Consider the following 22,833-nt stretch of genomic DNA (forward strand, 5'->3'; position numbering starts at 1 on the left):
ATGCTGACTGCAGGAATGTCCACCAGAGCTGTTGCCAGAGAATTGAATGTTACATTCTCTACCATAAGCTACCTCCAACATCGTTTTAGAGAAGTTGGCAGTAAGTCCAACCGGCCTCACAACCGCAGACCACTTGTAACCACGCCAGCCAAGGACCTCCACGTTCGGCTTCACCTGTGGGTTTGTCTGAGACCAGCCACCTGGACAGCTGATGAAACTGAGGAGCATTTCTATCTGTAATAAAGCCCTTTTGTGGGGAAAAACTAATTCTGATTGGCAGGGCCTGGCCTGGCTCCCCATTAGGTGGGCCTATGCCCTCCAAGGCCCACCCATGCCCCTGCCCGATCATGTGAAATTTATTTCAATTGACTGATTTTCTTATATGAACTGTAACTCAGTAAAATCGTTGAAATTGTGACATGTTGCGTTTTTATATTTTTGTTCAGGATAGTTTCCTTATTTTTTAAGATATCAATGCCAAACTTAACATGGTTCATCATGGTAATGTCTCTGATGACCCTAAAATAAAGTTTCAAGTTAATAGGCCATTGTGAAGTGGATGTACAAAGGCTTGAAAAGAACACGGAAAATCTGATTTCTGAATTTATCAATAACTCAGCCATATCTTATTAACCAATCCCTTAGCTTTTCTCAAATTAAGTAAAGAGATGTACCATGGGCCTACGAATTTGGTGTTATTTGGACATAGTTCATGAGAAGATTTCAAAAATTTCCAAGATGGAGGAAAATCTATCCTGATGGGTTCTTGAGCCAAATTTGTTCAGCATGAGGAACGATGCCTACATCCAAAGTTTAGGCCAATCGGTGCCATTCATTTTGACCAAGTTACTTATTGCTTCTAGTTTCTGTGTGCCAAATTAGAAAAAATGTTACCAATCTATGTATGAGTTATTTGACCAAGTCAAGGAATGTTTTAAAATCTAAGAATAACAATAGGTTTCACAACTTTGCTGTGAACCCCTAATGATGGTTTGGGGGTCTCTCAGATCAACAATCACCACCAAAAGTCCATGGTATACTAAACTGTTGCATAGCCTTTACTTTGATGAAATAGCAGTAAATTATATTAAACTGCAAATAGAAAAACTAGTGTCATACTTTTGTTAATGAAACAGTTTTAAAAGTAAAAGATAATGTGTGCCAGCTAAAGCTCTTGTCTGACTGAGAAAATTGTCCACAACAATTGTGAACTATTCCAACTTAATGGCTGGGATATTTCCCAGGTACAACTTTTTTTTGGCCCCTCCCAAGTTTTTTGAGCAAAAAAAAAATTTATGTTGTATTTTTATTGGACATAAAAGACTGTAAAAACACCAGCAAATTAGCTCTAAGTGATTTTAATTTTTGAAATCTGTTCCATAGTATTCCCACACATAATAGAGAGTTATATGTGATCGTATACAAATGTAAGCAAGATTTGAAATGATGTTTTAGTTATATCTGTTTGGGCTTCTTGCGGTCAATTTGCAAATTATTTGTAATTATGTTCCGGCCCCTTGACCATCCGTTCAATAAAAAATTGTCTGCAGCTTAATCTAGTTGATCCCTGTATTATACTGTGTGTAACTGTTAAACCTTTTGTGTTTCAGGAGATCCAGGCCAAGAAGTACTTTACTTTTAAGTCAAATAAGTATAGGCCATGACATTTAGTAGATTAATGATTTGCAAAATAGTGGTACAGTCTGGGGACATTTAGTAAGATGGCTGCCAGGGCCAAATCTGCAGTGGCGCCATATCTAAATCTTTAAAGGGTATCTAAGGCTAGCATCGGCAACCATTTTGTAAGATGGCCGCCACAGCCCCCAGGGGCCAAATCTGTGGTGGCTCCATATCAAGATCTTTTCAGGGACCATAAATCTAGGGTCTATGACAAAGTTGGTGCCTTTACCGCAAAGCAGTCCTTCTGAATTGTAAAATGTTGTTAGTTGGCTGCCACACCCCCCAGAGGTCAAATCTGGGGTGGCTCCATATTAAAATCTTTTTAGGGTACGTACATATTTGGTGTTTTTATCAAAAAGTGAATGATTTATCAGCGATAAGTTCAATTTTGACTTAAGGCACGATTGTTCAACCATTCTACAAATATTCCATATACTGCAAGTTAAAAACAGCTAAAACACATGAGTTACTTTATAAAGGCATATCTCAGCTAGTTTACAAAAGAGACTGATGGATATATGATTGTTTTTTGACTGCTTTGGATGATTGAATATTTGCAGAGAATAGATTTATTAGGAAGCATGTGCGGGTTCACCGGGCTGTGACTGGTCCTGCTCCTGCAGCTTCCTTCAGCTTGTTCCAGGTCTTGGTGTGTGTCTTCAGAGCCATCTGTATGGATGGCATGGAAATCAGGAACTTTCTGGTTCTATAATGATCATTTCAGAACAGCATGTCCCTTACCCAGCTTGATAACGTTACTTAAAAAGGATACCTATGTAGGTAAGGACTTCATAACATTTACAAATTCATAAACAGAACAGAAGCCAACCGCAATACAACATGAACATATTATTATGAATGTGTTATGAAGTATGTACTTACCTTCTGTAGGTACCCTTCATAAGTAAAGTTATAACTAACCTACAACTTTGACTCTCACCTCAGAGATCTCAACTTTTCGCTCCCAGGCTCGGACACTCTGCTCGAGCTGGCTATGGGAGGCCTTAGCTGTGATGTATTGCAGCACGTGGGGAACACGGAAATCTGCCAGCTGGCCTCGCAGCTTCCTGTTAAGAGTCTCTGCCTTGGCTCGCTCCTGCCCAAGGACACAGAGAGGGGGATATTTATTAGCCTACCCACCAGCAGTGTTGCAAACATAGCTGAATAGTTGGCTACAAAAATCGTATGATTTTGGTTAAAAACGAAACAGGTGAATGTTAAATTGACCTCTTCTGCCTGCAGTGTCTCCTCCTCGATCTTCACCAGCATCTCCTTACGGGAGGTGATGTCACTACTAAGCAGCTTTGACTCACATGTCATGCTCTGCAGCTTCTTCTACAATGGGAACAACAACACATTTCCTTATTAAAGTCCCAAACCCCCACGTATGTACTAACACAACAAAGGTCAAGTACCTTAGTTGGGCCTGGGTGATGAAAATAAGCCTTGAGTTTTATCAGTTTATCTCAAGGGATCTACCTCTCAAGTTCAGATTCCCCAACCAAGAATATATAATTCCGCTCTCCTGAACCTGATCACACCCCTGCACAAGAAAAGAGACATGTACATACAATAATGTTTGAATAGGAATCAAACCTTGTAGGAGTTGAGAACCTGTAGGGTGTTTCCTGCCAGGAGTTTTAGGCGCAGAAGGTCCTGGTTTCTTTCATCAATACGTTCGAGATACTGGCTGTTCTCAATCTTCAGCTGCTGGAAATCCACCTCGTGAAGGGCTTCACCCATTTCCTCTTTCTGTCGTAGCTGTAACTGCAACTTCCTCTTCTGCACATGGAGAGCTGCATTCTTCAACCGCAACTTTTCAACCAGTGTGTCCTGTAGGATGAAGTAAAGGTAGCAGCAGGATGAGACGAACAGGTGATGAGGTCAGAGAAACAGGGCAGCAGTCGGTAACAGTGAATGCTGATATTGAAGCTTGCATTACTTCCAAGATTTGTAATTCAAGTGAGGAACCAAATGTGATTTAAGAACTCTGACCTGACCACCCTGCCTGACATGCTGCTTGCTTACCTTTGCTCTCATCCTGTCCTCAAAATAACGAATGACCTTCTCTGCTCCCATCATGACACCTCTCTTCTCCCTCAACACCTTAGCGACATCACGGTCAAACTCATAACTTGCTTTCTTGACCTCCACAAGTCGAATATCTGCTTCCTCCAGAGTTGCCTAATATGGGGAAGGGGCCCAGAAATTATTGGTTATCAAGCTTTTGATACAATATACAGTACTAGTCAAAGGTTTGGACACACCTACTCATTCAAGGGTTTTTCTTTATTTTTTACTATTTTCTACATTGTAGAATAATAGTGAAGACATCAAAACTATGAAATAAAACATATGGAATAACCCCAAAAAAGTGTTAACCAAACCAAAATATAATTTATGTTGAAGATTCTTCAAAGTAGCCACCTTTTGCCTTGACGACAGCTTTGCACACTCTTGGCATTCTCTCAACCAGCTTCACTGGGAATGCTTTTCCAACAGTCTTGAAGGAGTTTCCACACATGCTGAGCATTTGTTGGCTGCTTTTCACTCTGCGGTCCAACTCATCCCAAACCATCTCAATTCGGTTGAGGTCGGGTGATTGTGGATGCCAGGTCATCTTATGCAGCACTCCATCACTCTCCTTCTTGGTCAAATAGCCCTTACACAGCCTGGAGGTATGTTGGGTCATTGCCCTGTTGAAAAACAAATGTCACACTAAGCGCAAACCAGATGGGATGGTGTATCGCTGCAGAATGCTGTGGTAGCCATGCTGGTTAAGTGTGCCTTGAATTCTAAATAAATCACTGACAGTGTCACCGGCAAAGCACCATCACACCACCTCCTCCATGCTTCACGGTGGGAACCACACATGCAGAGATCATGCGTTCACCTACTCTGCGTCTCACAAAGACACGCCGGTTGAAACCAAAATTCTCAAATTTGGACTCATCAGACCAAAGGACAGATTTCCACCGGTCTAATTTCCATTGCTCGTGTTTCTTGGCCCAAGTAAGTCTCTTTGCTGCAATTTCTGAGGCTGGTAACTCGAAGGAACTTCTGCAGCAGAGGTAACTCTGAGTCTTCCTTTCCTGTGGCAGTCCTCATGAGAGCCAGTTTTTGAATAAACTGTGATGGAAATGTTATACATGTGCTTTTGTAATAACCAATTCCTATGTTCATGCAAGTGAGTGATTGAACGAATCCTCATTTATCAGTATCTGCAATTTTGCAGTACGCCCAGACCTTGTTTTGAGAACGAAAGATATCTCAGTTTCAAGGTCTCAGCTTAGAGAGAAGAAGCCTCATGAAGTATTGGTCTGTCACATGTTATGAACAAGTATTGGTCGGTCACATGATTGGAAAACGGTAATGATGAATTAATTATGCAAATAAATTATGCAAATAAATAAATCATGCAAATATAACTTGTCTGTATATAGCTGTATATAAGACAACTGCTGGGACTGCCGCAGCAGAGCTCATAACAGACATTCACTATGGCGCATCGGGTTTGTTGGAACCTCTCCAGCGCTCTGATAATAAACAATGATTCATTTAAGATTGACTTTGAGTGTCCTTGTGTAAGAATTTCCACAACAAAACTTTCAAAGTTCTTGAAATTTTCCGGATTGACTGACCTTCATGTCTTAAAGTAATGATGGACTGTCATTTCTCTTTGCTTATTTGAGCTGTTCTTGCCATAATATAGACTAGGCATTTTACCAAATAGGGCTATCTTCTGTATACCACACCTACCTTGTCACAACACAACTGATTGGCTCAAATGCATAAAGAAGGAAAGAAATTCCACAAATTAACTTTTAACAAAGCACACCTGTTAATTGAAATGCATACCAGGTGACTACCTCACAAAGCTGGTTGAGAGAATGCCAAGAGTGTGCAAAGCTGTCATCAAGGCAAAAGGTGGCTACTTTGAAGAATCTCAAATATTAAATATCTTTTGATTTGTTTTAAAAAAATGGGTTACTACATGATTCCATATGTGTTATTTTATAGTTTGATGTCTTCACTGTTATTCTACAATGTAGAAAATAGTAAAAATAAAGACACACCCTGGAATGAGGAGGTGTGTCTAAACTTTTGACTGGTACTGTAATAATGACAGAAATCTGAATGGGTTTCAGTGCATCTTAACTACATAGACAACAACTAAACCAAATCACAGATTCCTCTGCAGGTTACACAGATCCACAATAGTCTTTCTCTATCCGTTCTCTCTGTTTGTATATTGTGTTTACCTTATAGTTGTTGAGCACTCTCTCTGAGCTCTCCTTCAGTTTCTCCAGGTCCTCCTTGGTTTCATCTAACTCTCTCTGTGCCACGTCACACTTTTGCTCCAATGTCAGACGTTGTAACTGCTCCAGAGCCGTTGTCCGTGTTTTCATCTTTCTCCCACGGCCCTAAAGCCACAGAAATACAAGCATTCAAACATGCAGTAAAAACCCTTATTTTTCTATGGTAATAACACACACACTTTGTATTTCCCACACAAGCCTTAGCCAACCATATAATAATACAGAGAAGGCTTAGGGCTATACATCCCCAGCCCCACTATCCTGAAATTGAGAAAGTTAACAGGACTCATACTTGGAACTAATAACAGGCCAACACAAGGATGGATATGTTTGTCAAACTTGCACAGTAGAAGGCTTATACCTACGTGGTTATAGTGGACGACGAGACTATAGTGCATGAGTCAATCACAGAGGTCAAAGAACATATAGGGTAGGGAAATCCATTTCATTCAACACATTAAGTTTATGGAAGTTGTGCAAGATGCTTTCTCATACCCCTCCAATCTCCAACTGTGATGCTGCAGCTGCTCCCAGGGAATCTGATAAAGGCTGAGGAACCAAGTCCCTGGGGTCCAAGCGGCTTATATACCGCTCATACATATCAGTTTCTGCCCGTAGCACCGCATTGGAGCGTCTGGAAAAAGAGGCAGTGAGGGACAAGGCTGTGCTAGGCCTTTTGTTTTTTTGCGGCCACAAATTGCTACTCTATGTAGCAAATCTGTGAGTTAAGACAAGAGTTAAGAAGTGTTGAAACTGAAAAATATGTTTATACCTGAGTTCTTTGACGAGTTCAACGAGATGTCGCTTATCTGCTTCAGAAACATCTTGAACCGTCTCTGCCATGGTTGCTAAGGTAAACAAACTGGTGGGGAGGTGGTTGCTGCGTCTGCGCAGACCAGCCATGAACGGATAGAGTTCTAAATTTCGTGACTAGCACACGTAAAATCGGATAATTTATAAGAGGAAATTGTTGCGGATTTTAGAATATTCGCATGAAAATCTGTGCCAATTGGATGAAACCAATTATCTAAACATATATATATATATATATATATATATATATATATATATATATATATATATATATATGTTTAGATAATTGGTTTCATCCAATTGGCACAGATTTTCATGCGAATATTCTAAAATCCGCAACAATTTCCTCTTATAAAATATCCGATTTTACGTGTGCTAGTCACGAAATTTAGAACTCTATCCGTTCATGGCTGGTCTGCGCAGACGCAGCAACCGCCTCCCCACCAGAAGAATATATATATATATAGTAGCTAGGTTTCCATCCAATCAGCGATCGATTTTCATGCAAATATTAGTAGTAAAAATCGTTCAATGTCTTTCCATCATATTTTCAACTCTAGGGATAGTTTTGTCACAAAAACTGTTGCGTTAAATAGTATACGTGCCTACTCTGGTTTCGGCAGATGGGTCAAGCAGTTTGCAGATACAGTGCGGGTAGGCTAGTCTGCATGATAAGATTATTATGGATAACAGCGATAATATTTGAGTTAGTCAAACGGCAGTCAAGCAACAATCATCACGTCACAAGAATAAGACCCTCGATATTTTTAGGAAAGGAGCATCAAGATAACCGTGCACTTTCAGCACCCCGTGAAGTTAATCATAATTCTATTTAATCTGTAGACTAATAACTGCATGGTCATAGTGGGAGGACCACACACCAATCGTGTGACTCCAAATGTACTTTGATATGATGGTTATTATATTAATATTTGCGCATAAAGGCGTTTCCATCACAAAATTCATTTTACCGACACAAATAGATCCCACCATGTAAAATGAACAAATGATCTGTTGCCATTTATACAATTGTACAGAAACTACCTGTTTCCACCACAGCTGTGGTGATTTACAATTTTTTTTAATGATTTTAATCGCATAAAAAATGGACGAGAACGTGGTTAGTGATGGAACAATTGTTTCCAATGCATTTGTATATCCTACACACTAGAAGGCGCTGCAGCCTTGGCTGAACCTGGAGCCATGTGGCCACAGAGTTTCTAAACCTAGAAGTGCAACATCGCGAGACTTCCGGGAACGTTTGCGAAACAGAACAAACAGTCCAGGGTCTGGGACTTGAGAAGTCAATGAGAGAAGTGAAAATGTCTTCCTTAGTTGTTGTTTTTTTAATCGAATTCTAAACCTAGATTCGAGCCTATGTCTAAAGTAGATGAACATGTTACTACTCCAACTTCGTGAAAGTGACAAACTGAAACGTTTTCATTTTTGTTTTTATATCAAAGAGTGTCTTTGATACTGTGTGCACACGCGCAGTTTGGCGCGAGACGACCATTGGACCCTATAACGTGTCTCTACGCATGAGCTTTGCTAGCCAACGTCGCCATGACATCGCCTACAAACGTGATCGGGGATTTAAATTGGAGAAGCAGTTTTAGCCTATCTTCATACTGTACTGTCTTTGATATGGCCATTCCACAAGCGTATCTAGATGATGTTCGTTTCCGGGTGCGCCTTATATCGCAATCCGGTTCCCTGCGGTTCGGAATAAGGACCGGGGCGTTTCTAAAAGAAAGCCTCAAAACCCGACCTCCAACAGGCTTTTCAAGGGATTTTGAAGCGGTGTTCCCTCCGCTTTCATATGCTACGCGCCCCGGCGAGGGTGCACTGCACCGGCGCTCAATGGTGGTGCAATTCTCTCTGGGTTAGCATACTAGCTAACAACATCGATTTCTACTCCACCCCCTCTCTAACCGGCTGTAGCTACTAGGCAGTACCCAGCAGCTAGGGGTGAGCTGTAAAACCCAACTTGCCCATTCAATTCCTCCTCATCACATCCATCCACACCACTGGAAGATTGTTGACTTGGGAGGGCCATCGCAAGACTATTCTTGTAGGATCCCTGCATCGGATTCGGGATTTAAGGCCCCCGGGGGTTTAACCCGCAATAATTTCATTCATAAACCCCCCAAAGCCTGGCATCTCGGTCAGTGTTTTGGTCAGTTTTAATACAATGTTTAAACTTATTTTACGTAAATAGGACCAGTTCGTGATTTTTCCTTTCTACCTCAACACTTCATTTTAATTCTCCTCCCAGCCGTCTTAGTTAACACTAGCTATATCTGACGGCCCCTTTCCTCCCCATCAACCTTGGAGCCCAATTCGGTTTAGCTGCTTCTGGCAATCTGTGCAACGATCGCTGCTCAGTGGTAACAGCTCGCAGCACACTGTGGTCATCTCTCGCGGGGAAGATATCACATAATTGGACCCCCCCTACTCGGACAGCGCGAGACCTCGGGCTCCGACACGAAGACGGTGGTCTGTGTTGCCAGGAAAAGAGCTCTGTGGCAATCGAATCCTCCACACAGACGGTGCTCCGGTGCTCGCAATGCCCGGCCCGGCGGCCGGCAGTAAATCTCGGGTGTACGCCGATGTCAACACTTTGAAGAGCAGGGAATATTGGGACTATGAAGCCCACGTGCCTAGCTGGAGGTGAGATGTTTAGATATTCAAGACCAAGATATTAAAACATCATAATGCACTAATTAGTATTTTATTGGCAAATGCTTTATCAGCCGTATGATAACACTGTTGATGTCGATACATGTGTATTCTATTTGTCTTTTGTTTTATTGTATGTCTAAATACTCAGCGATGTCCAGCTACTACAACGACACAATATTTTACTACTGGATTATGTTCCAATGGCCATAATATTGTTCGATTGCTTTTGGTTCTTTGTGGGCGGATGCAATATTGATATATTATATATCATAATAATACATTAGTATCAATAAGGCGTATTTTGAAAACTACCTAATTTGGAGAATAATATGTATTTTTGGAGATCTAAAGTTTTGTCGGGAACGTGCATGGTTATGTCACTCTTGATTGGGATGGGAAAGTCATCAATCTGCAAGATCGAGCAGGCCAAGCTGGCAGTTGACGCTGACAAGGCAGTACCGAATGACGCTTGTGAATTTTACTACTGTATTTTCTACTTTTCGATATTTCCACATAAGCACCAACATGTGAACTTCTTAGGGGCATGTCAAATGAAAACCAAGTATGTTTTGGGGAAATTAAAGGCATAGAAGGATACATTTTTCTGGATAAACAGATGGAAAAGGGGTCTTAGAATTCAGCTACCAGAAAACGTCTTAAAAGGTATCAGAAATGCATCAAAACACAATGCTGACATAAAGACCCCTGCCAGCTAATATCAACACTTTAGTTTTAGATAAATTGTTTACCTTCTGTAAGTTTATGAAATATTGCCTTGTGCCTTGAAATTCAGTTACCAGAAACCCACATATCTTTAAGATATTTTCACATTTCTCTCCCTCATAAGGAGGGAGGATGATGAAAGTTAAAATCTAATTTTATTTGTCACGTGCTGAATACAACAGGTGTAGACCTTACCATGAAATGCTTACAAGCCCTTAACCAACAGTGCAGTTTTAAGAAAATAGAGTTAAGAAAATATTTACAAAATAAACTAAAGTAAAAAAAAAAAAAATACCACAATAAAATAACAATAATGGCATACTGGTACCGAGTCAATGTGTGGGTGTACAGGTTAGTTGAGGTAATTTGTACATGTAGGTAGGGGTAAAGTGGGTGGGGGAGGGGGGGTATGCCCTTGATTAATTGTTCAGCAGCCTTATGGCTTGGGGGTAGAAGCTGTTAAAGAGCCATTTGGACCTAGACTTGGCACTCTGGTACCGCTTGCCATGCGGTTGCATAGAGAACAGTTTATGACTTGGGTGACTAGAGGCGTTGTCGTGCCCTCTTCACAACTTTCTTGGTGTGTTTGGACCATGATAGTTTGTTGGTGATGTTGACACCAAGGAACGTGAAACTCTCGACCCGCTCCACTACAGCCCCGTCAATTTGAATGGGGGTGTGTTCGGCCCTCCTTTTCCTGTAGTGCACGATCATTTCCTTTGTCTTGCTCACGTTAAGGGACAAGTTGTTGTCCTGGCACCACACTGTCAGGCCTCTGACCTCCTCCCTATAGGCTCTCCCATCGTTGTCGGTGAGAAATTGCATAGCGCGATTTCTCGTAAGTATCTGGATTAGTGTCCCGCTCCTTGAAAGCGACAGCTCTAGCCTTTAAATCGGTGCGGATGTTTCCTGTAATCCATGGCTTCTGGTTGGGATATGTACGTACGGTCACTCTCAGTACGACATCGTCGATGCACTTATTGATGAAGCTGGTGACTGAGCTGGTATACTCCTCATTGCCATTGGATGAATCCTGGAATATATTCCAGTCTGTGCTAGCAAAACAGTCCTGTAGCGTAGCATCCGCGTCATCTGACCATTTCCATATTGAGTGAGTCACTGGTACTTCCTGACTTCGTTTTTGCTTGTAAGCAGGAATCGGGAGGACAGAATTATGGACAGATTTGCCAAATAGGTCGGGCAGGTAGCCTAGTGGTTAGAGCGTTGGACTACTAACCGAAAGGTTGCAAGATCGAATCCACGAGCTGACAAGGTAAAAATCTGGCATTCTGCCCCTGAACGAGGCAGTTAAGGCCGTCATTGAAAATAAGAATTTGTTCTTAACTGACTTGCCTAGTTAAATAAAGGTTTAAAAAATACAAAATAGAGGGTGAGGGAAAGCTTTGTGTGTGGAGTAAAGGTGGTGTAGAGTTTTTATTTTTTTAATCCTCTGCTTGCCCATGTGACATGCTGGTAGAAATGAGGTAAAACAGATTTAAATTTGCCTGCATTAAAGTCCTCGGCCACTAGAAGCGCCGCTTCTGGATGACCGTTTTTTTTATGGCCTTATACAGCTCGTTGAGTGTGGTCTTAGTGCCAGCGTCGGTTAGTGGTGGTAAATAGACGGCTACAAAAAATATAGATGAAATTATCTTGGTAGATAGCTTATCATGAGGTATTCTACCTCCGGCGAGCAATACCTCGATACTACCTTAATATTAGACATTGAGCACCAGCTGTTGTTGACAAATAGACACACACCCTCACCCCTCGTCTTAACAGACATAGCTGTTCTGTCCTGCCGATGCACGGAAACCCCAGCCAGCTGTATATTATCCGTGTCGTCGTTCAGCCACGACTCTGTAAATCATAAGATATTACAGTTTTTAATGGTAGGATAGTCTCAAACGGAGCTCATCCAGTTTATTCTTCAGTGATTGCAAGTTGGCTAATAGAACGGATGGTAGAGGCGGATTACCCACTTGCCGACGAATTCTCACAAGGCACCCTGATCTCCGCCCCCTGTATTTCCTTATTTTCTTCATGCGAATTATGGGATTTGGGACTTGTCTGGGAGCAACATTATGTCCTTCGCGTCCAACTCATTAAAGAAAATCTTTGTCCAGTTCGAGGTGAGTATTCGCTGTTCTGATATCCAGAAGCTCTTTTCGGTCCTAAGAGATGGTAGCATCAACATTATGTACAAAATAAGTTACAAACAATGCAAAAAAACACTCAAAATAGCACAATTGGTTAGGATCCCCGTAAAATGGCAGCCATCCCCTCCGGCGCCATTCCATAACAAGAATTAGTAGACCTACCAATTAGTTATATTGATTTTACTGATATACATTTTGTTTATGAATTATTAAGTGATTAAAACTCAATTCCGTTATCAAATTGGTAACAGAATTACAAAAAAAACTGTAACGGAATTACTGCAGCTGAATTGGCTACAATGGGAAATCATAATAGTCACAAACCACAGTTGGTTCACCTGCTACTGTCCTCCCTTTTACTGGCATATTGTTATGTTCAGCTCATAGCAGTTTTCTTTGTCTTTCTGTTGTCTGGTGGTCAAACCAAGACTGTTTTAACAGTCTGGACAACCTCTCCTTCGCCCTGCCTTTCTCACTCAAATTTTCCAGTTAATGTCACTTCTTCCAGCTCTTACTGACACCTACCCATGAGTAGGGCTGTTGCAGTGACCGTATTATCACCACACCGGCAATCACAAGTCATGAAAGCAGTCAAATTCCACATGACTGTTTAGTCACGGTAATTAGGCTTCTCCAAGCTCTGATGCTGCTGATGGTCATTAGTTACTCAACACTCTATTGTCACTCTGACATCCATGCAAATGTTTTTTTGAAAATCTAATCAAATACTTAATCAGAGCCCATGAGCTCATGTTGCGCAACATTTCAATAGGCTATGCAATTGCGCAAGAAAACAGAGTGATGGCCTCTACAAAGAGGAGGATTCGCTTTCTACAGGCTAGGCCTACTCTGTTTATTTCTTAACTTTCCTAATATTAAGCACATTGCTTATATTTACAACAGGAGTATAACCTACCTGGCTGGCATGAAAATAAACCACGGGGAAAAGCATCCTCCATTCACTATTTAAGTGCATAGATTACTTATTTTTTCCCGCTGCCCCTGTTTCGATACAGGTGCATGATAATGTTCCATTCTAAATCAAAACAAATTTCACACATATATTATTTAGTATATGTAAATACAAAATTAAATCAAGAATATGGGTGACAATATTGCTTATGATGCCCAGCATATGAAACAAAGCCTTTTCTTGCTACTTTTTCGAATCATAGTCACACACCTCATGTGAATGATGCCCAACATATGAAACAAAGCCTTTTCTTGCTACTTTTTCGAATCATAGTCACACACCTCATGTGAATGATGCCCAGCATATGAAACAAAGCCTTTTCTTGCTACTTTTTCGAATCATAGTCGCACACCTCATGTGAATGATGCCCAGCATATGAAACAAAGCCTTTTCTTGCTACTTTTTCGAATCATAGTCACACACCTCATGTAGCCTAGCCTATAGGCCTATATGTTTTAATAAGCTTTGTATCACATCTAAAGTGGCCAAATAACTTCTTAAAATTAAGCACATTAGGCTCAACACGCCTTGTAAAGCAGATTAACTGGAATACATGAGCAGCACGTGAGTTTCAAGTTTGGGGAAGATAATTTTCACCATAAAAATGCAACTTTATAATAAAAGCATTACATGCATAATTGCATTTGCAGTCACTTTTGATAATGTTTTTTTCCGCTAATGGAACATTTGTGTTTATAGCCTTCTACCATGTGCGCATTGCTGCGCTTATAATGTGAAGATATAGCCTAATAGTTTATCAACATTTTAAGCTAAACGTTCTGATCTGTTGCGCAAGCCACATTGCGTAAAAGTTTTTTTTTGATGCTAGTGGTTGTATTTATTTGGGATCTACCGCATCCCACAACTGTCCCAGACTATGTTTGGAATATTTATTTCTCACACAGAATAGAATAGGTTGGCTGACGAAAAGTAAATGTGGACAGTTCTTCCAATATCTTCAATATGCACCTTGGAATTGGATAAGGACACGCGCAGTTGCGTCCCCAATGTGTCTGTTTTCACTTGTAGCCTGTGAGAAAGACCTGATCATGTGTTGGAGCGTGCAGCACTCAGGGAGAAGGGCACAACGGCCACTGGCTGCAAACGGCATGGATTCTTTTAGGGTGCATTACTGCACACAAACGGGATGCCACCGTTAAATTCTAGGCATTATCAAGTGCTTGTCAAATTGTGAATGAGTGACTGATATAGCGTGTACAGCCTGTGCAAAAAAACTAAGCAGAGCTCATGCCTTTTCAAGTGACTTTTTTTCAAATCCTCATTAGTCGCATCATGCAGACTGACAATGTATTAAAAATAAAAACAGCCCAATGTTTGTGGAACAACTAAAGTTATATTAACTCTAAATTAATCATATAGGTATTAGTGACGCACCGATATTATATTTTTGACCGATATCCGATATTTTCCTTGCCAAAAAAATAAGATAACCGATATTTAAAGTTTTAGCGGCGTTTTAAGCATTCTAGTACAGTTAAATAGTTAACACACACACACACGGACGCAGCGGTCTAAGGCTCTGCATCTCAGTGCAAGAGGCGTCACTACAGTCCCTGGTTTGAATCCTGGCTGTATCACATCCGGCCGTGATTGGGAGTCCTATAGGGTGGCGCACAATTGGCCCAGCGTCGTCTGGGATAGGCCATCATTGTAAATAAGAATTTGTTCTTAACTGACTTGCCTAGTTAAATAAAGGTTACACACAAACCATTCTGACCAAAAAGTTAGTTTGTTGGCATTTACGTATGTCCCCATTACCAGTAAAACAATCAAAACATATTTCTTTCACTTACTTGCTGTGCTGTTTCGTTGTTCATTTGTTCAGTCGTTTCATTCTCAACCAGGATTTCTATGGAACGCCGTTTGGGTCTTTGCGTGTCAAATAACACTATTTGACATGTCAAATAAGCCTGTTAACCAATCAGGACCTGAATATGACTGCACGTCACATAATAATTTAACACGTTCATAATTTTTCACGTAGTTATTACACATTGATTACACTATCACTCGTCACAACATTCATCGATACATATGCTATGATGCTGGTAAAGTTGTCTCGCACACTTACAGTGCTGGTCATAAAAAAAAAAAAGCTAGTTAGCTCATGGATGCAAACAATGTTCTTCCCCAAAAACATAGCAAAACGTCAATCTAGGTGTCGTCATCTAAAACAACCCTAATTTATAAAACCCTTCTAATTTGATTAATGGTGGTCGGACCCATCTATGTGTAGCTAGCCACAATAAGGATTAGCCACAATAGTGGAATTTGCGGTTAGCCTTTAAAATAAAAGTATGGCATAATTGTACTATTTGTATCACTGTCAATTACATACTTTTATTTTGAAGGCAAACCGCAAATTCAACTATTGTGGCTAGCTTCACAACACATAACCCAGTCCGGTCGAGCCTCACTAGCCAGATGAAGCTAGCTGGCTGCTTATAACATTAGTTTTGGGCAACAGGGTTAAGTTGCTAGCTAGCTATTTATTTTCATGATCTGAAGTTCAATTTCAATAGGCAAACAACAAGTGGCAACTTAGCTAATACTTTTTTTATTTTACCATTATTTAACTAGACAAGTCAGTTAAGAATAAATTATTATTTTCAATGACGGCCTAGGAACAGTGGGATTTGATCTGTCTGATGTCTGATGAAACCACGATTGAATTATTTGGTCTGAATGCCAAGTGTCACGTCTGGAGGAAACGGTGAAGCATGGTGGTGGCAGCATCATGCTGAGGGTATGCTCCAGAGAGCTCTCGACCTCAGACTGGGGTGAAGGTTCACCTTCAAACAGGTCAACGACCCTAAGCACACAGCCAAGACAATGCAGGAGTGGCTTCTGTCCTTAGCGGCCCAGCCAGAGCCTGGACTTTAACCCGATCTAACATATCTTGAGAGACCTGAAAATAGCTGTGCAGCTACGCTCCCCATCCAACCTGACAGAGCTTGAGAGGGTCTGCAGAGAAGAATGAGAGAAACTCCCCAAGTACAGGTGTGCCAAGCTTGTAGCTTCATACCTAAGAAGACTCAATGCTGTAATCGCTGCCAAAGTAAAGGATCTGAATACTTAAATAAATTTGCATTTACGGGGTATTGTGTGTAGATTGAGGGGGAAAAAACGATTTAATACATTTTAGAATAAGGCTGTAACGTAACAAAATGTTCAATACTTTCCGAATCCACTGTGTCTGTATTTCGTTTTCAACTATTTTGCAAAAACATTTTGAAACATGTTTTCACTTTGTCATTATGGGGGGTTGTGTGTGTACATGGGTAAGGGGGACACAACAACATGTGGAGTAAGTCAAGGAGTGTGAATACTTTCTGTATCTTTTCCCCTATTCTCTCTCATCTAGTAACCAGGAAGACTACCAGTTGGTGCGGAAGCTCGGCAGGGGGAAGTACAGTGAGGTCTTTGAGGCCATCAACATCAGCAACAATGAGAAGGTGGTGGTCAAGATCCTCAAGGTAAGTTGTTCAAGGGCTGCTTTGTTTGTCTGTATACCCCAGTAGAGGTGGATTTGTAGTCTTTTTCTTTAAACACCTAGTCTAAGTAAGAATCAACCAGGAAAACATCTAAGTATCTAGGTAAGGTGGATACCTGGATGATACTGTCACCATTACAGTTAGGCTATATGTTGTTATAAATGAAGTTACATCCTGCATGGTCAAACGTTTAGGCTACATCCTGGTCTGATTGTATGTCTCTGTTATTATGACCCTGATTAGCCTGTCAAGAAAAAGAAAATCAAGCGGGAAATCAAGATCCTGGAGAATCTGCGAGGGGGAACCAATATCATCCGATTGGTAGACACAGTGAAAGACCCTGTGGTATGTCTTTCAGCTCTGCTTTCTTCTAGCCATGGGCTAGTTCTTAGTCACCTGATTACCTGGCCACTTCCTTACCCCTTCAAAGATCAGATTTGTTTATATTGTGAATTCATTTTGTGAATGTTCCTATACATATAATGGCTGTTGAATTAACATTCTTACACTTTATAATATCAGCACAATTTACTTTACAGATTGTGAATGTGTTTGATATTCTTTTAGTTGGGTTCACTTGACTGTTTGAAAGTTCTGCAAACTAGTCGTCTTACTCACATATGAAGTCTTAGACTAACAAAATTAACTGACTCATGATCTAAAGCAGGTGAAACAGGACTCAGTCTTTCTCACATTTTGGCAGGGTTATTTTGAGAATGCTTATGGATGCAAGGGAGATACAATTACCTCATCAAATAATTTCTTCATCACATCTTCACTATGCTGCTACCTACAATAACATAAATGGGAATTTTGATCATGGGAATTAATAAGGCTAATATTAACATGGCTTTATCTTTAATTACAAAACATGATTTCAATAGCAGCCGGGACAAAATTGGGATGTGATGCCTTCTAATTATATTATTTCATGCTTTATCTGTGTTGATGTGCTTCTGCTGTGTGTGATGGGTGTTAAGGGTGTTAAGCCACTGCACAATGATGTGTGCTCTACCTTTTCTTTCCAGTAAATATGGTTCATAGCCTGATGTCATTTTTAATGTTTGATTTATCAATGAGATTGGAATATTTCCAAGTTTCTCTGATTTCCCCCCCCTCTATGTGTTCTCTCTCTTTCTCTTTCTCTTTCTCTCTCATCTCTCTGCAGTCCCGAACGCCTGCTCTTGTCTTTGAATGCATCAATAACACAGATTTTAAGGTAGAATCATTCCCTCTAAGCATGGGGTTTTACTGGTTTGGGATGGTGTCATGAGTGGGGAACTTGGTCATGTTACCCATTAAGGCTTGTATAGCTTATTAGTTTCAAATACCATGTTGATAGCCATGACTTAGCATTGCATTGTCCAGAGAATTTTGCACCCAATGTGTTTCTGTGTGTCTGTATGGTTGGTTGAAAGTGTTTAGTTAAACAGTGTGTGTTGCATCATGGATGCATGCATCAGATACTTGCTTTCTGCAAATTAAATCTTTAACTTTTCTTCTCTCCCCAGGAGCTCTACCAGAAGTTAACAGATTTTGATATACGTTTTTACATGTATGAACTACTAAAGGTGAGCCTTGCAGTTTTACCCTGTGTGTTTTCATATGCACTCCCAGTCCTACCTTTTTACCTTCCTAGGATTAGTTTGTGGTGTCTAGGTCATTATTTTGCTGCCTCTGACATGATTTGTGTTTTTGTGTTTTCAGGCTCTGGACTACTGTCACAGTATGGGTATTATGCACCGTGACGTCAAGCCCCACAATGTGATGATTGACCACCAGATGAGGAAGGTAGGGGGAGCTCTTAACCTTTTTCAACCTTAGTTGTGTAGAACCTTGGTAAGCTCGGAGTCAGATGATGTGTCTTGTCCAAAAGTTTTTTGGCTCTGCTCAAGCTGATTGAAAAGTCTACAAGCTTACATAAATTGTCAGAGATTTGTCTGAAGTGACTTCAGTTATTTCTTTGCCAATATTGAATGGCAGTTTAAAGTATTTTAGTCTTTGTCAAATACAGTTTTCTCATTGCCACCAGATGGCATCACGGCACATACAGGACTTCAAAACTTTTTTAGTAGCAGCAGCAATATCCCTTGTGTGCCACATTTTCAGTGTGGTTTCTATTCTAACACTATGTGGTTTGTTTTTGTGCTGCAGCTACGCCTGATAGACTGGGGCCTTGCAGAATTCTACCATCCTGCACAGGAATACAATGTCCGAGTAGCATCTCGCTACTTTAAGGGACCTGAGTTACTGGTGGATTACCAGGTAAATCCCTAGCACATGCAAGCAAACAGACACACTGACACAAGGTCATCCTGTAAATGAATAGTGGTCCAGTGTTATTGTGTACCAATTTAATTGTAATTGATAGCTGTCTGTGTATTGATGTATAACCGTAACTGATGCGTTTTGTTTTTTCCTGTCAGATGTATGACTATAGTTTGGACATGTGGAGTCTGGGCTGCATGCTGGCCAGTATGATCTTCCAGAAAGAGCCCTTCTTCCATGGCCAGGACAATTATGACCAGGTATCCGATTAATTTACCACTGAACTGACCCTTTCTGTTGTCACTACCAAACTTCCTTTAATCTCACTACAACCCATCTTATTCCAACCTTTAGAACTACTAACTTGTCTCATCTAGACCTCTCATAATATGATAACACTGACTGCTACAATCTATTAGAGCAGATAACACATTCACTACCTGATGATAACATGTACTTACCAAATTAGATTAAACATGAACAAATATTCCCTAAGACAAACAGAAAAACATATGTAAATTTGACACTGTTCTGGTTTCAGCTGGTCCGAATTGCCAAAGTCCTGGGGACAGATGAGCTTTTTGGTTACTTGCGCAAATACCACATTGAACTGGATCCCCGCTTCAAGGACCTTCTTGGCCAGTGAGTACCAACAGGGAGTGCCATTGAGACATGTACAGTACCTTCAGAAAGTATTCATACCCCTTGACTTATTCCACATTTTGCATACCTGTATTGTACAATATTTGCAATTTTTAAAAATTGTTTTATTCTTCAAGCTCTGTCAAATTGGTTGTTGATCATTGCTATACAGTAGTTTTCAAGTCTCTAATATTTTCAAGACAATTTTTTTTATCAAAACTGTAACTAGGCCACACAGATACATTCAATGTCATCTTGGTAAGCAACTCCAGTGTATATTTGGCCTTGTGTTTTAGGTTATTACCTGTTGAAAGGTACTAACCTAAAATTATAATTACCTGTTCATTTGTCGCCCAGTGTCTGTTGGAAAGCAGACTGAACCAGATTTTCCTGTAGGGGTTTGCCAGTGCTTAGCTCTATTCCATTTAATAAAAACAAGTTTTTACTTCCTAGTAGTTGCTGATGACACGTCTACCCATAACATGATGCAGACACCACCATGCTTGAAAATATGAAAAGTGTTACTCAGTGATCTGTTGGATTTTCCCCAAACATAATGCTTAATATTCAGGACATAAAGTGAATTTTTTTGCCACGTTTTTTGCATTTTTACTTTAGTGCCTTATTGCAAACAGGAAGCATGTTTTAGAATATTTGTTTTATGAACAGGCTTCCTTTTCACTCTGTTATTTAGGTTAGTATTGTGGAGTAACTACATTGTCGATCCATCCTCAGTTTTCTCCTATCACAGCCATTAAACTGTAACTGTTTTAAAGTCACCATTGGCCTCATGGTGAAATCCCTGAGCGGTTTCCTTCCTCTCTGGCAACTGAGTTAGGAAGGACACCTGTATCTTTGTGGTGACTGGGTGTATTGATACACCATCAAAAGTGTCATTAATAACTTCACCATGCTCAAAGGGATATTCAATGTGTGCTTTTTTTACCCCATCTACCAATAGATGCCCTTTTTTGCAAGACATTGGAAAAACCTCCCTGGCCTTTGTGGTTGAATCTGTGTTTGAAATTCACTGCTTGACTGAGGGCCCTTACAGCTAAGTGTATGTGTGGGGTACAGAGATGAGGTAGTCATTCAAAAATCATGTTAAACACTTATTGCACACAGAGTGAGTCTATGCAACTTATTATGTGACATGTTAAGCAGATTTTTACTCCTGAAGTTATTTAGGCTTGCCATAACAAAGGGGTGGAATATTTATTCAATCAAGACATTTCAGGTTTTCATTTTTAATTAATTTGTACAAGTGTCTTAAAACATAATTCTGATTTGACTTTTTTATATATATATATATATATTTTTTTTATATTTTTTTATTTAAATATATATATATTTTTATTTATATATATATATTTTTATATTTATATATATATATGTATTTATATTAGTTCAGGCTATAACGCAACAAAATATGCAAAAAGTCAAGTTGTGAATACTTTCTGAAGGCACTGTATTTAACTTAACTGAGTGTAGACTATAGAGATGGGTCAGTTCCACACAAGTACCAATTCTACGCTAGATGAATCCCTATAGATGTAGACCATCTTTATCAGTTAGTGGCCTTATAGATCCAGAAAAGGAAACATTATTTCCCAGGTGATAATACTGTTGTATTGAAGTGACAGCCTAGGGTAAGTTAGCTCTCTGTCTCCACCCTCAGGCAGACACGGAAACGCTGGGAGCAGTTTGTCCAGACAGACAACCAGCACCTGGTGAGCCCTGAGGCTCTGGACCTGCTGGATAAGCTGCTGCGCTACGACCACCAGCAGAGACTGACGGCCACAGAGGCCATGGAGCACCCCTACTTCTGTGAGTAATACAACCCGAATGACTCCTGTTTGACTACCTCTGTTGTGAATTGCCGGTTATTATGGCATTGAGGATATGATCTTTAACATGATGACTCTTCTACTAAGATCCTGTGCTGAAGGAACAGTCTCTCTCTAATGCAGATGGCAATATGGTGTCCAGTGGATCCACTACAGCTCGATGAAAGCAGGTGAGTGAGAGAAACACCAACACTGTGGTCTTATTGTAAATTCTGACATTCTTTTGGTCTGAGAGAAATTTAGCTCCGTGTCAGGTGTCCAAGCAGGTTCACTGAAATTGTTCCATTGTTCTCAATTATTCTATTGCTCTGTGGTAACGCTGCTATTTAAATATTTTGTATAAAATCACATTTAGATTTCTTAAGATAAATAAGCATCAACAGTATCATTTCTCTTCCCTTTTTGTCTTTCAGAAGAACATTTTGTTACCTCAAATTTTGACCCCTTTGTGGCAGAATCCTCTTCAAGTGTACAGTGACAATGGATCAAAGCACCGCCGACCAATAATACACTCAGATGTTCATACGGACACACACACACACACACACACATACATGAACACATTCACACCCTCCTCTGTGTCAGTCTATGGTTGGCTTGCCCCAGTTACATGTGAAGCAGCTAGACCAATGAGCTTGATGTCTCACTGCTGCCCCTGCCCCCTTTCCTCTTATCATTAGGTAAACAGAAGGTTTCAAAGACTAGAAAAAAAGGATACTTTCCTGTCATTATCCCCCCCCTCCCCTTAAACTAAGCATGAAGAATGAAAAGGAGCGTGAGCCTGCCCCCCACCTTCCCTCGGTCTGTCTGTCTGTCCGTCTGTGTTCAGTATTCAGCCCCTCGGCAGACTTGAGCTCAGCCTCCACACACTGTAGTACTGAAGTGGCATGGTGGACCTTTTCTCTGCTCTAGGTAGAATGATGATAATAATATTAATGAAAATAAATGATTTTTATTTAGACTGATGTGTTTGTGTGATTTTTGTGAAATGTATTTGCCATGAGCAGTAGATCACCTGCTGGGTGTTTGACGAACGGTGGTTTAACAACATGTAGAATTGTCAGGAAACGAAAAGGAAATGACTGCCACAGTTCTGTGGTCAGAGGCGATAGGACAGCTGCACACGGCCGACCTTTGTTTTTTATTTAACCTTTTTTTAACAAGGAAAGTTAGTTAAGAACAAATTCTTATTTACAATGATAGCCTAGGAAC

At 40.4% G+C, this 22,833-nt stretch overlaps 2 protein-coding genes across 3 annotated transcripts; one reads left to right on the forward strand and one right to left on the reverse strand.

Annotated features, from left to right (window-relative positions):
- Nucleotides 1-435: 435 nt before the first annotated feature.
- On the reverse strand, nucleotides 436-6,871 carry cfap263 (cilia and flagella associated protein 263). The gene is made up of 8 exons (XM_029696150.1): nucleotides 6,772-6,871; nucleotides 6,495-6,633; nucleotides 5,943-6,104; nucleotides 3,709-3,864; nucleotides 3,277-3,513; nucleotides 2,908-3,015; nucleotides 2,621-2,776; nucleotides 436-2,349 (listed from the first exon to the last, which is right to left on the reverse strand). Exons 1-8 carry the CDS (start codon nucleotides 6,840-6,842, stop codon nucleotides 2,272-2,274), a joined length of 1,107 nt encoding a protein of 368 aa, XP_029552010.1. The 5' UTR covers nucleotides 6,843-6,871; the 3' UTR covers nucleotides 436-2,271.
- A 1,560-nt stretch (nucleotides 6,872-8,431) lies between these two features.
- LOC115151855 (casein kinase II subunit alpha') lies at nucleotides 8,432-22,582 on the forward strand. Of its 2 annotated transcripts, XM_029696151.1 has the most exons (12): nucleotides 8,433-9,482; nucleotides 16,735-16,846; nucleotides 17,108-17,209; nucleotides 18,033-18,083; nucleotides 18,376-18,435; nucleotides 18,572-18,655; nucleotides 19,019-19,129; nucleotides 19,291-19,392; nucleotides 19,674-19,774; nucleotides 21,453-21,601; nucleotides 21,709-21,791; nucleotides 22,035-22,582. In XM_029696151.1, exons 1-11 carry the CDS (start codon nucleotides 9,379-9,381, stop codon nucleotides 21,783-21,785), a joined length of 1,053 nt encoding a protein of 350 aa, XP_029552011.1. In that variant the 5' UTR covers nucleotides 8,433-9,378; the 3' UTR covers nucleotides 21,786-21,791; nucleotides 22,035-22,582. The 2 variants fall into 2 exon arrangements, with proteins under 2 accessions (XP_029552012.1, XP_029552011.1); XM_029696152.1 differs by lacking the exon at nucleotides 18,033-18,083 and having other exon boundaries at nucleotides 8,432-9,482.
- The last annotated feature ends 251 nt before the right edge of the window (nucleotides 22,583-22,833 follow it).

This window comes from Salmo trutta, chromosome 17 (assembly GCF_901001165.1).
Source record: "Salmo trutta chromosome 17, fSalTru1.1, whole genome shotgun sequence".
Classification (NCBI taxonomy): domain Eukaryota; kingdom Metazoa; phylum Chordata; class Actinopteri; order Salmoniformes; family Salmonidae; genus Salmo; species Salmo trutta.